Raw genomic sequence first — 13,410 nt, forward strand, 5'->3', positions numbered from 1 at the left:
TTTATGAAAAATATTCAATACACTCAGGTTGATATAGGATTACAAGCATGAACTTTTTTTTCTTATATATTTTTGTTAGATGTAAACTTTTGGGCTTGAAAAATGAATGTATGGACTGCTATGTCAAATGGAAATAAAATTGCAAATTCAAAAAACGAACAACACAACAATACAGCATCTGATACTGGAGAGACGCATGTGGTGTGTAAGAGTGCAATGTTTATGATATGATAGACAACCATAACTCAGCTCCTTTTATTTGCAATCCCCCTGGGCCATTAGGCTTTACATGCAAATGTCATTAGTCTTCTATGGTACAGTTTGAACCGATGGTTTTATTTGGTGTTCTCTCTCCATGTGGCCTGGTACAGTATCCATGCCAGGCCATCAAAACCATTAACCAACATCCATATTTAAAGAGGATCACAATGCTCTTTTAGTTTCAGCATGCATTCAAATCAGTCCTCATCAAATATTAACATTTCATTGTGTTTTCATTTCAAAGTTGTCTTTCATGGACTAATGTTATATTCATTCAGGTCTATTTTTTCATCCATACTGGAAGGCAATTTACGTTCTCTTCACTGACAGTGGGAGAGCAGAGCCACAGACAGAGTAATAATATTAGCCAATGAATTCATGTTCTAATTTGTAAGACCTGGGGTTGTTGTTTGATTTAATTTCTTTTTAATTCAAATAGAAATATCTGAATAATGAGAGCAATGACAGAATTGCAGAACTCAAACAAATTTTTAGTTAGTTCCCTACAGATAACACATCCCGTGATAGTGATAAAGGAGTATTATCCAATCTCATTTTTGTTGTTTCAAATAAAAACTTTCAGGAGAGGGGTAAGAATCACATGGAAACAGTGCTGAGCTAATTAAAGTCTCTTATTTGTTTCTCTTTTGACTTAATTGTGCACTCATGCAGGCTGTGTGTTCCAGCTCCCTTGGGATCTTCCTTCTGTACATAACATATCAAAATGTGCATGAAACGAGGGAAGAAAAATGGATGTTGACGTACAGTATTGAGCTGTCAAACCTTCAGTTTAGCAGATTACTGTTCCTCCCTGAGCAGAAATGATGCATCGAGCGAGAGCGGGCTTTGGTAGAAACACAGCAGTCAGCTTGACAGGAACTTAAACAATTGTTCAGTAATGAGACAAACATGCCTTGACAGTTCATGATGGAGAATAGCAAGCCTAATTGAGAGAAAGCACCACCAGTTCGGTGGATCATTGAGATTTATCTCCAAGCAGTCAGGCCCCACTGAGGAAACAAAATTTTTTGGTGTGGAGAAATGCGTGGACAGTAACAGTGTAGCCATCTCTCAATATCACCTCTCACATAAGTAAATATTTCCGCAGCAATTATTCTTTGAGAATGATTTGATGAGAGTGTTCCATTGTAGTACAGTAATAACACACAAATAAGTGAGATCTCGTGGGAACCTTGGCCCAGAAATAGAACAACTCCTGAAGCAGTCCAAATCATCCTCATTAAAATAGAAAAACTGTGGCTTATTATATTTCCCTCCTTGGGATCAGTAAATAAAGATAATATCGTCTGTCCCTGTATATGTGTGTGTCATTGTATGTATGTGTGCATGTGCATGTGTGTGTGTGTTCATGAGACTGATGTGACAAATCAAGCTTGAGGGAGAATGAGGAAGCAGAAACAGCATGCGTGCATGGTGGGTCTGTGTACGGATATAGGAGCCCAGTTACTGTTTGAGCATACAATGAGGCAGAGGGAACTTGGAGGAGCAATGGAAACTTTGAGGAAGTTGTATTTTTTGACTCAAATTTGACACACAGAGCACACAGACCCTGTTACTGGAATACAAGAACATACCCAATATTTATGCATATACTGTCTGTTGTCAGGGTGATATAATATCTAACAACAAAACTCTTTGTAAGCAAATGTACATCATAAATAGATTTATATTGGTCAGATCTACGTTGACTGAGGAGCAAAATCCTGCAATGAACTACTTTTCCTTGAACTACCACTTGCACAATAATGAAAACCAAAGACAGGACAAGAGTAGACTTACTGTAATAGCCACAGTTGCAGCTTAGCTCAACCCCTGCACCTCTCTCTCTCTCTCTCTCTCTCTCTCTAAGACAAATTCCCTGCATGGTTTCTCTCTCTCACTGATGTTGGGAGTTGAACTTCAATCTGAGAGAAAACAGGATTAGAGTCTGGCCCAAGATATGGCTTTACCTTCTGAACACATTACCACGCTCAATTAACGCTCTCTATTAGCCCATTGTAGAGACTGGAGCGGCTAGCTGGGAGGTCTAAACCTCTTTGTATCGGCCAGAGGAGGGAAAGGCCGCTGTCGATAGGTCCTCGTCTCTCCGGCTCGGTCAGATGCGGAGCGACACATGTCAACGCTGGATTGTTCAAAAGGGCAATAGATGCAGCAGGGCATCTAGAGGATGCCTTCCGCTTGGGTGGCACGATGACTCTGTGCTTCTTCTGCCCCAGTGCCAGCCGGAGCGATATGAGTCCGACTCTTACCATTGTCTCTCTATCTGACTGACTCATGTCTGACTGCGTATCTGCAGGCCAAAGCAGGGGGAACTGTGGGTAGTGACCTTGACTGGGCTGCAGGGAGGAGGGGCAGCATGGAGGTGAGAGAACAAAGTGAGGTTCGGGGGGAGGAGGTGGGAGGAAGAAAGTGAGGTGAGGAGAAATTGAGCTGGTGACAGGGTGGTGAGTTAAGAGAGTCTGTGTAGTGGGGATCATGTTAAAAAAAACATATGTATGGTTTCATATTCTGACATACTTGATTGTATGAGCTTTCTGAAGCTTTCAAATCACTCTGCCTTGCTTCTGTTCAGCCTGTTCAGTCTGTCACACCTCTTAGGTACATTCAAAGCTTTTGAAGAAAACGTTCATGAATGGAAAAAAAGAAGAAAAGAAACATATGCTACCCAAACTACACAGCAAAACTTGCATTCAAGACAGCTTGAAAGATACCATTCAAATATAATTAAATAAATAAGTTTATACAACATTGCACTGGATGTCTGCTGTTGAGTCAGAGTGCTGCATTGTGATTGCTGAACAAAGCTCTGACCTTCTCATTCTAGACTAACTCGCCTCGAAGTTCAAAAGGCAGATCATAATCTCTGTGCGGTGGTCGATCATCCATGGACTCCTTGACTCTGCCAGTCTCCTGCTGATAGACAGGTTGCATCAGCATTAGTGCTAAAACGTTGAAGGTATATGATCTACCTTGCTGAGCTGTATATTTTCTGGACTGCATTAAGACATTTAAGTCATGTATAGCACCACCATAGCTTAGTGTTTTGGCTTATTGCTACAGACCTGAGGGTAGGCAGGTGGCATCCAGTCGCCCCTCTGATGTGGCAATCTGTGGTCAAACAAGGCAGGAGGGGAAGGGAGAGAGGATCCCAGTACAGCCTGATACAGACCGCAGTCTCTTACATCCTCATACACATGGCCTTGAGATTCCACTGGGTAGCGGGTGACATCTTGAAGAGCGAGAGCAGAAGGAAAGAAATATACATATCACAACCTGAAGATGGACAAAGGGATGTTATGAGCTCCTGACGTGAAGGATACTAACTCTACTAATTGTATCGATCTGCCCTGATCAATCCAATGTTAGGCTAATTCTCTGTACAGTCAGGCTATATAAATAAACAAACTTGAACTTGAAAAAATGTGCCTCTAAATCAAAAGTTGCTAATCATACTGTAAATATTAAGATAATATGGAATTGAACGATGGACGATTAAATGAGAGAAGGTCTATTTCTGTACTTTGAGATGAGGATAACCTTTGGTGACATTTATGTTACGTGAACAACAACTTAGGTCATTGATTGCCTCTGTGGTCTGGGTGTGTCTCACCAAGCCTGTGAGTTTCCTCAGGGTGTGGATAGAGAGGAGGCCAGTAGTCACTAGTGGGGTAATAGTAGTGGGAGCTTTGCTGGAATGAGTAAAACAGAGATAGAATTAGGTTAACTTTGATCTCTAATCTATTTAAGTGAATTATAATTCCATGTGTTTTAACACCGGTGTACATGACGACTCCCCGCAGAAGCGTGGCGCTGAGCGCATAAAGTGTGAATTGTTTTAAATCACGGCTAGCTAAAAGCCCGCCTCCATGGGGAGTTATGGTTTCATTAGACCCCGTCCTGATAGAACTGTGCTATCTGTCTTGTTATACCTCACTCAACATTTTTCTTCAAGGTTCAAATCCTCATTGGCCTTTTACAAAGTGCAAAATGATAATTTCTCTGAGATCGATGTGTATTTTGAATGCTAATTGTGAGGTATTGATCTGTGTTCCATCTCTGAGCACAGCTAAAGGTTTTCATTAGTTTATCTATCCATTTCCCTTGTTATGCCTGAATTCTCCACTTCCTCTTCTGGCAGATGCCTTCACCCCTGGCCCAACCTCTTCTCCTCTCCTCACCTGTTTACTCAACCTTTTCCGTGTCTTTACATATTTTCTCGATTGCCCTTTTCTCTTCCCCCCCATCCCGCTCTCCTCCCTCCTCCTCTCTCTCTCTGTTCTTACCCCAGCGTAGCTCTCGTACACGTTGCTGTCTGTTTCAGATCCAGAGTCGATGAGGAGGGTGCGCTGGGCCGTGGCGTTGATCTTCTCTCTGCTCTCATACCTATTGGAGTTGCTTACAGTGGACTGGCTGGACCTGAAAGGGGAGAGCAGATTCTTCCATAACATGCCCTTTTATTTTCCTATGCCTTCCTTCCTTCCACACACTCTTCTTCACTCTCTTCTTCCAATAGCTGTTAATCCCCAACATCAAACACAGATACACACAAAGAGCTCATAGCAACATCCTTTATACGTGTTATAAGGTCTTAATGAGAATGCGTTTAGCTTGTGATACATGTAACCAATTAATGCAGGATTGCGGTGCCTGCTTGATGACACTAATCTAAATGGAAACTGACAGAAGCCTGTTGTTTTGCCTGTTCGGTGTTTTAGCAGCTGGATCAGCCTATGGGTCAGGTCTCAGACTTTGTAGAGTGGATTGGATGCAGGCCTCTCTATTAGTTCTACTGCAGAACCTTAACTTACCCTTCCTCTTCACTCTTCTTTCCATCCAACACACTGCCTTCTCCACCCCCTGCAGGGGGAAGAGAAACAGGGGGAAAGAGGCTTAGTATTAGGAAATTAGAACTTGAAGAGAGGGGCATCATCGTATAAGCACTGAAATAGGTCAGAGCAATGAAGAGGCCAGAGAGTGAGAGATAAAGACAGAGCAAAGTACAGAGGAGTAAGAGGTAAAAAGTCTATGCAAAAGGCAGAGGGCAGAAGAAGGCGAGGAGTGGAAAATAAAAGATAGTGGGGGGGGGGGGGGGGGGGCAACCTGACAGTTATGCTGAAAAACAAATAGAAAGAGACAGATGGGGAGATAGACGAAGGACATAAAGCTAGCAAATGAGATAAAAGGAACAGAAGAAACACAGAAGGGACAGCTTTGAAGGATGAATGTGGAGGCAGGGAGAAACTTAGAGAGAGAGCAGAAGGAGAGGAGACAGAGGAGACAGAGAGAGGGACAAGGAGAGATGGGAAGAGACTGAGAGGTGGAGGTGACAGTTGCACCAAGGTTCAGAGTAATCTGTTTGAAGTCTTGTTGAAGGCCTGGGACATTGTAATGACAGAGAGTGTGGGAGAAAACACTTTCACGTTCATAGACGAGAAAATCACTATGGTTACCTGTCTGGCCCCGCCTCTTTTTCCACCTCAATCCCAGGAAGCAACCCAATGAATTCAATGCCAGCAGGACTCCAAACACCACTGTGAACGTTATTGTCAAATAGGTTGGCAGGCCGGTTGCACCTAGTTCACAAAACAACCGAAAGATTAGGAGCATTAGTTTAATGCATAATAATGTAAATGAAAGAGAGGGAGGAAGATGGAAATTTGTGATGATAATAAAAACTGATTGATGCAGACCCAACCACTCTCTCAATTGTCTTTATTGATTAAAGACTAGCAGATGGGGAAAGGTATGGGTGGGTGCCATGACAACCGCTAGCTCTCAAAGAGCAAACATTAACAGCCTTGGAGGTGCATACATTAACATGATTTAGCCAAATGAAGCTAGCTGCTGTGCAAACAGCAATTTCCAACTGCCCTTAAGAGCTTTTTCAGGAAGTTGTGATAAAAGACTTACTTTGTGAGCCTGAGTCATCGTCTGTTGGGACCTCCTCTGGCTCTGGCATTTCTGTAGAGAAGGACCGCAGTAAAGAGAATTACACAAATAACATACCACACTCCCTACAAAACATTATGGAATGAGCAAGTTTATCGCTGTTGTCCTGTGAAAACCTCATAATTCCAATGTTTGTGTTTTTCATGTTTTGACTTCAATTGACGGATTCCATGCTTCTCTATGGGTTGAGGAAACTCTACCGCCCTCGGGCTACTGAAATCCTTTTAAAACCTAAATGGATAAATTTAAAAATGCATGGTGGCCAAACTGAAAGTGTAGTTCTTAAAAAGTTGGCCTTTTGAACATACAAGGTTTTCACCCAACAGCAACATTATGTTAGATTTAAAGATTGATCATGGAATGGAATGGATCATGGTGTCCTGTCAGTGTGAAGTCGGGGTTACTCCAAACTGACCCTCGGTGGTGATGGTCAGTACTGCGTTGTTGTCAGCATAGCCACTCTCTCCCATTGCATTGAGGGCGTTTACAGAGAGGTTGTAGGTGGTGACAGGGGAAAGACCGGTGACAGTGAAGGTAGTTGCTCTGGAAGGGAAGACGTCCACGTACAGGAAACTGTCTGACTGCGGCCAGCGGTATCTGTCAAGCAAAAGGCATTGTCAACAGTTTCCAGTTACTCGCCCTGTGAGTATTGTTTGATGATGAAAGGATGTCATTGTTGAATTGACATCCTTTCATGACAGTTCACCTTATACGAAAACGCTGCTGCAAACCGCCATCAAAGCCAGGGATCCACTCCAGAGTGACCGAGTCATGGGTGACACTGACTTGGCGGAATGATGAGGGAGGATCCGGGCAATCTGGGTGTGAGAAGAAAAGAGGGTGTTAAAAGCAAAGGTATGCTGGATGTTGCAAGAATGCTGACCAGGAGTGTAACATCCCCAGCGGCTATTTAAAAACACTTCATGTGCCCAAAAACTGAGCCGTGTGCCCAGGGACAGTTGATTATTATATCCACTGCCTCTGGAGTCACACATGTGCCCCAGCTGGCCTAGAATCGAGTCCAAACAGAACTTTGTCTCCTGTGTCTCCCCTACTGTCTCCCTTCTGCTTTGCAACTGTTATAAACTGAATAAATAAAAATGCTGAAGGTGAGTGCAGTTCTCTCTCTCTTTTTGGAAAAAAAAATGGAGATTTTATTGTCTTTTTCCCCATTTACAAGGTTTTGTGCAGCTACCCTTGTGGCTACCTCACACCCCTGTCCCATTCAAACATAGTGCACATGTGCTGTCTTACCTTTTTACAATATTATTATTTTGATTGAAAACTTGATTTTGTTTTTGCTGCGGCTCAAGAAATCTTTTTCATCAGTTATGTTAATAAAGTCTCAAAAAGCCAGGCTAAACCATCTTATTAAGAGTTTTCCTTGAACTGTTCACCTCAGTAAAATGTCTGATCTGTGAGTGTCTGTGAGAGTCAGCCTAATTATGTAGTATCAGACGGTGACGCTCATCACACATTTATTTTTGCTTCAGAGGACACATTCCTAGAAGTGCTACAGCAGGTTCGTTGTTAAAAATTAAAAGTGTGCAAGATTTAATAAAGGAAATTGGAAATAACTGCTAATGACAGGTAAAATAAAACAAAAACAACAACAACAACTGAATAAAATGTAATCAAGGAGGAGACATAATCATAATTACATGATTACATCTCCTCTCCCCCTGTGGAGGACAGAGTTAGGGGGAATGAGAGGAGGACAGTCGCTTTCCCCCCACACAGTGAGCGATGCCGTGCAAGAGGCGCAGAAAGAGAGCAAGACAGGTAGACAATGAGGCAGTAAAACAAGCAATCACTGATTACTTGGCTTTGTATGTCTCCTGTGATATTGCTGACTGGACTTTTTCATACTATAAAATCCATGCTGCCACAGTGGTTGTAGTAATTGATTGCTGACTGGGTGTGTTTGCTGCTTTGCTCAGTTGACCCATGTCCCCTGGTCAAGGCATGCAGATCTAAAGATGTCACTGTGAGTCATCTAAATAAAGGCTTCTTAGTTTTTTGCTTGGTTAATGTTTTTGAGAATGGCTCTTGTTTTTCCACATTTTCACTGTTGTATCACTTCTAAATAGAGACCACTGCCAATTTTCATCATGATTTATTCTCCTGTTTTCCAAAGAGCACCTTTTTGACAGCAGCAACTTTGCATTTTTTAACAGTGCAGCTCTCCTTATCCCCTATTTTCTACACATAAATGAATGAGGGGAAACATGAGCAGAGCTAAAAGCCGATCCCTCTTAGAACAAAGTGGCTGATTTGTTCAATTTATCCAACCAAGGTCTTGCTCTGAAGGATGCAGCTGCATGATTATTATCAAATTTGTGGACAAAGATCAAAGAGGCTAACAAGGCCTTCAGTCTGACACAGGGCATTGCTTCAGTCAGGGTAGTGAGGAGAAAGTGGATTATTTTGCATTTGGAGCATGGAAAAAAGAGGGGTGGTTTTGGGGGCAGAGGGAGAGAGATAGTCAAGGAGAGAAGGAGGAGAGATAGTTGAGCAGCAACATAAGAAGGGGACGCGCTACTCGTCTCTGGCTCCAGGCTGCAGCTCAGTTTGCAGAGTAAATAATTCCCACTATCAGCTCCACTCATAAGATTCCAGGGCAAAGAGGTCAGCCTTATTTGGATCTCTGGCTCCTTCAAATCCAAAAAGCACCAGGCAATGGAAAAAAAACTCTCTCTTCCTCTCAGGCTCTCAAATGATAAGGAAGCATATAAAATGTATTATCGCTGCGTCAGATTAATTATGAATATTCACAGCGCCAAAAAAACTGAGTGGGGAAAAAACAGGGCGAATATTGGATTGTATTTTACGCTTTTTATGGTAAACATTAAATGTGTCCAATGACGGCTGTGGGGCTTTGCTGAGAGCGGGACTGTGTGTTGATGATGGTGGTGGTGCAAGGATACACTGGTAGCTTGGAGGCAAGTAAGCCTAAGCATGCTGGGAGAGGGAAACATATCGCTGCAGCATTATCTGAGAGAGAAGCGAAGTAGTGCTATAGGCTCAATGATAAGGTAGAGATATGGCAATGGAATAAGTTCCCTAAAGGGCTGACGCACAGGAGGACCGACTCTCTCCAGCAGAGAGAATTCAGCATGCTCAAGGGCCCACACACACTATTGTAACGGCGCTGGAAAAGCCTGATAAATGTCGGACAAGAAAACACAGACACAATTATTTTGAGATGCTGCCAAATTAGGGCCAAAGGGAAATTTGTGCTCCACTGATGTGCATGATCCCTGGATGTTATGTGACCTAACCCTTTAACCTTGGTCATTTGCCATTCATTTAATATATGTGTTATGGATGGAACCTCATTCACACAGACACTCACTCTTTGTATGAGGACCACAATGGAAATAAGTCTTTGTGACTTTATTCAATAATTTTACTATATGTGTGTGGTTGCAGCCTAAGGGCTATATCAAACTTATGTATGTTTTAAAATCTGTCAAATAAAATCAATCAATCAGTCACACACACACACACACACACACACACACACACACACACACACACACACACACACACATAAATGCAAATGCACACAGGCATACTTGTGCTGACAAGCTGGATGTCTAGAGTGTCTTCCCCCAGGGAGTTGCAGGCGGTGCAGGTAAAGACAGCGTAGTCCAGCGCTGCGCTCACATTCACCACTAGGACTGTGCTGGTGTGAAAGGAGCCCTCCCTCACAGTCCGCTCCTCATACCTACAGCACACACACACACACACACACACACACACACAAAGAAAGAGATAAATCCTTAGCAGGCAGACAGCAGGGATTGTGATGTCCTGCAGATTGCACTAAGTCACCCAATTTCACACATCAAAGAAGCATTAAACAGGTATTTGCATAGTGAAAAGCAAAGTATAAAAATGCACTAAATCTGGATTTAGTAGCAAAAGAATATATAATATTAGGGTAGAACCTAATCTAATTGTGAGGATTCATCAATATGCAACCAAATGCTGACAGTAGCCCCGGTGTTAATGGTGAAAGAATTATTATTATTACGAACAGAATTATCTCTATTTTCCAACCTGGGATTTGCAAAATCCATGGGCATGCCGTTTTTTGCCCAATAGAAGTCGACGCGTGGGACGCCCTCTGCCTGACAGACTACCTCAGCTGTACTGGTGCCATCCCCTCTACTTGCCACCTTCTTCCATTGGGCTCCCTTCTGAAGCTCTGGTTTGACTGCACAAGGCAGAGCAGGCATGGAGGTTACTCATGCATAAACAGATACAATGCTTTACAGATGCAGTACACGTGTATTCACTGACAGGTACAAAAACATGCGCATGTTCCCTCAAACAACTCCCCTTCTACGGTTTTCCATGTCGTTCCTTTAACCTAGAGAACCAACATTAGGAACTCACAGTGCACCACCAGCTGCACATCTGCACTGGCAGGGGGCGCTATACCATTACTGGCTGTGCACTGGTAACGTCCAGCATGAGCCCGAGTCGCATCATGGATGGTCAGCAGGCCGGATTCCTCTTCTTGCGTCTCCTCTCCCATCTCCATCTTCTCTTCCCCCTGTGGAAGACAGAGTGAGGGGCAATGAGAGGCGGACAGCAGCTATCCCTCCACACACTCCTCCCTCCTCCTGGATGAGAGCTGAAGGGGTTGGGGGTTGGGGGGGTGCAGTGAGCGATGCCTTGAATGGAGAGCAGAAAGAGAGCAAGACAGGTAGACGGAGAGCGAGAGTAGAGCAGAGAACCATCAGGGCCAGTCGGGGAGGAGGATAGAGAGAGATAATGCCAAGGGTTGGAGAGCCGGGGGGAAGGAGGAGAGGAGAGAGAGAGGGGGGGTGTGTGCAGGTGGAGAGCAGGACACACAGCCAGGGGGTGGGAGAGGCTGGAGCGAGAATCACTAGACGCAGAGACCACGCCACGTTGACGAATGTGCCCTTTAGTCGCGCGGCCGTAATGAAAGCTATTTTTCTGGATTTGGGCCGAGTGTGGAACAGGGAGAGGTGGGGTGGAGGGATAGTTAGAGCCAGTGAAATATGGTGCATCTGTGCATTTAGAAGGGCGAGTGATAAACGGTAAGAACGGATAAAATAATAGAAAGAAAGCCAGATAAAGGAAATACAATTCAGGGGCTGACCGTGTTTCTGTGTATGTGTGTGTGCGTGTGTGTGTGTCTACGTATGCAGCTCTCACCAGCCATTTCCAGGAGAACATGCCAGATGTAATGGGGTTGGCGTCTGCCACACATATCAGGTCTGCTGTTTCCCCCAAGTTCACATGCACGCGGTCTTTCTCAGCTTTCACACTGGGGGCATCTGGGAGAAACAAAGAGCCCGGGTTAAGGTAAGGCAAAAAGGTTAAAATGCCAACCCGGGGCAAACCATTTGCCAACCCATTACACAAGCATGCCGCATTGCTATAATTACTCGTACGCTCCTTTGCCTTTCAACTTGTTCGTAACCCCATCCTAATTGGCCTCTGTATTGGAAATACAAAGCCATTAACCTCTCGATATGTTGGAGCAGTACGGATGCTTTTCTAACCAAGCTGAGAATGAGTTATATGACCCAGAATGCCCTCCACTGACAGCACTTGTCCATTCTAACTAAGGCAGACTGGCTGGTCACCTCTCCCTAACTTGATTCCTCTTTCCATCCATCCATCCATCCATCCATCCATCCATCCATCCATCCATCCATCCATAAATGCCTCTGTCCCATCTCCTCATCATGTATGTCCTGGCTGCACGGCTCCTCTACTTGTCTTCATCCCTCTCCAGCTCAGAGGCTTTTTATTCTTCCCGTGGGTGTGATGTACTTACAACAATAAGGCCATTAGTGCCTGCTTGTCTAAACTTATGTTCACACACACAGAACAGTGGCGGGAAACACCAGAGAGACATACAAGTCCTCGCACAGACCTCTGGGTTGGTGGGATCCACCCGCGTCTGCCTGTTAACCAGGAACGACATTGTTAAGTGGGTTACACCGCCACCCATAAAAGCTATTACAATCCTCCATACATAATGAATATCTACAACTGTCAAGTCCAATCAGATCAGGACGGCAGTATCCATTAGGCTTGTACTGTGGGCTTTGGTGGAACAGTCAGACCTACATTTTCAACACTGCTATTATTAAATCATTACTAGTGGGGGCAGAGGGCCTGGGGCTGGAGGCTGGGCCTGGGGCAGCTGTGGAGGTGGAGGGCCTTGCATGTGGGGCTAATGAATGAAGCAGGTTCACTGGGTTGTGGCTAAAAGTGTATGTTTGTGTGTGTGTGTGTGTGTGTGTGTGTGTGTGTGTGTGTGTGTGCGTGCGTGTGCGTGTGTGTGTGTGTGTGTGTGTGTGTGTGTGTGCGCATACACTGATGGTTCTAATACTTAACAGCTTTGACTTGAAAAGGAAAACCAGCACTTTCATTGACTAATCTTTAACAATTTATTTAGGCAGTATTTCAACAGCCTATAGAGAGCCGCTTAGCGATTTTAGTATGGTCATCCATTAAAAGCTCTGCCTTATATTGTCTTAGAATATATATATATTTGACAGTATTTTTAACATTTTATAGTATTTTGTTGTTGAAATGTCATTGTTATGTAGGAAACCTCATGTACATTGCTAAATGATTAGTCAGATGACTGCCTGTCACCTGTATATGAACTCATTTGTATGTTTTATAGTTTATATGCTGATGAAGGCTTTATAGCCGAAATGTCCGTTGATACTGCCCAAATAAATTGTTAAACATTAGTCAATGAGAATGGTTTCCCCTTTCAAGTCGTGATGTTTTGAACTGAGCACCGAGTGAATTCTTCTCTGGGAGTTGAGCATGCTGTTTTCACTTTTTGGACTTAGCAGCCTTGGACATGTTCATAAACCTGCTGTTACAGGCCTACAGATTCAAAGCCTATTATAGCAAAAATGGACAATTAACAAGCAAAATCCTGCTCTATCTCTGCAGTAAAAGGAATTATTATTATTATTCATTATTTAATGGAGACTAGTGATGACTTGTGAACCACAGGTCCCACAAGTATTGAGTATACCCACGGATCAGGCAGGTTAGGTTCAGGAAAAATAATGAATTATTGTGGGTTTGGATTGCGGGCAGGAGAAAATAAAATAATAGTTTTAAAAAGTACCATTTATCTATGGCTATATAAGTTAATTTTCTATA

The 13,410-nt window shown here is 43.5% G+C and overlaps 1 protein-coding gene across 1 annotated transcript in view; it reads right to left on the reverse strand.

The window, feature by feature from the left end:
- Positions 1 to 3,317: 3,317 nt before the first annotated feature.
- Positions 3,318 to 13,410, reverse strand: part of nphs1 (NPHS1 adhesion molecule, nephrin) — a 40,353-nt gene continuing 30,260 nt past the window's right edge. Inside the window, exons 17-28 of the mRNA XM_071895359.2 lie at positions 11,425 to 11,546; positions 10,636 to 10,795; positions 10,297 to 10,453; positions 9,810 to 9,961; positions 6,938 to 7,049; positions 6,647 to 6,828; positions 6,193 to 6,243; positions 5,733 to 5,855; positions 5,091 to 5,139; positions 4,566 to 4,698; positions 3,893 to 3,971; positions 3,318 to 3,511 (exon numbers count right to left, since the gene is read on the reverse strand). Of these exons, the coding sequence (XP_071751460.2) occupies positions 3,318 to 3,511; positions 3,893 to 3,971; positions 4,566 to 4,698; positions 5,091 to 5,139; positions 5,733 to 5,855; positions 6,193 to 6,243; positions 6,647 to 6,828; positions 6,938 to 7,049; positions 9,810 to 9,961; positions 10,297 to 10,453; positions 10,636 to 10,795; positions 11,425 to 11,546 (1,514 nt within the window). The remainder of the gene's footprint in view (positions 3,512 to 3,892; positions 3,972 to 4,565; positions 4,699 to 5,090; positions 5,140 to 5,732; positions 5,856 to 6,192; positions 6,244 to 6,646; positions 6,829 to 6,937; positions 7,050 to 9,809; positions 9,962 to 10,296; positions 10,454 to 10,635; positions 10,796 to 11,424; positions 11,547 to 13,410) is intronic.

This window comes from Centroberyx gerrardi, chromosome 12, assembly GCF_048128805.1.
Source record: "Centroberyx gerrardi isolate f3 chromosome 12, fCenGer3.hap1.cur.20231027, whole genome shotgun sequence".
Taxonomy (NCBI): Eukaryota; Metazoa; Chordata; class Actinopteri; order Beryciformes; family Berycidae; genus Centroberyx; species Centroberyx gerrardi.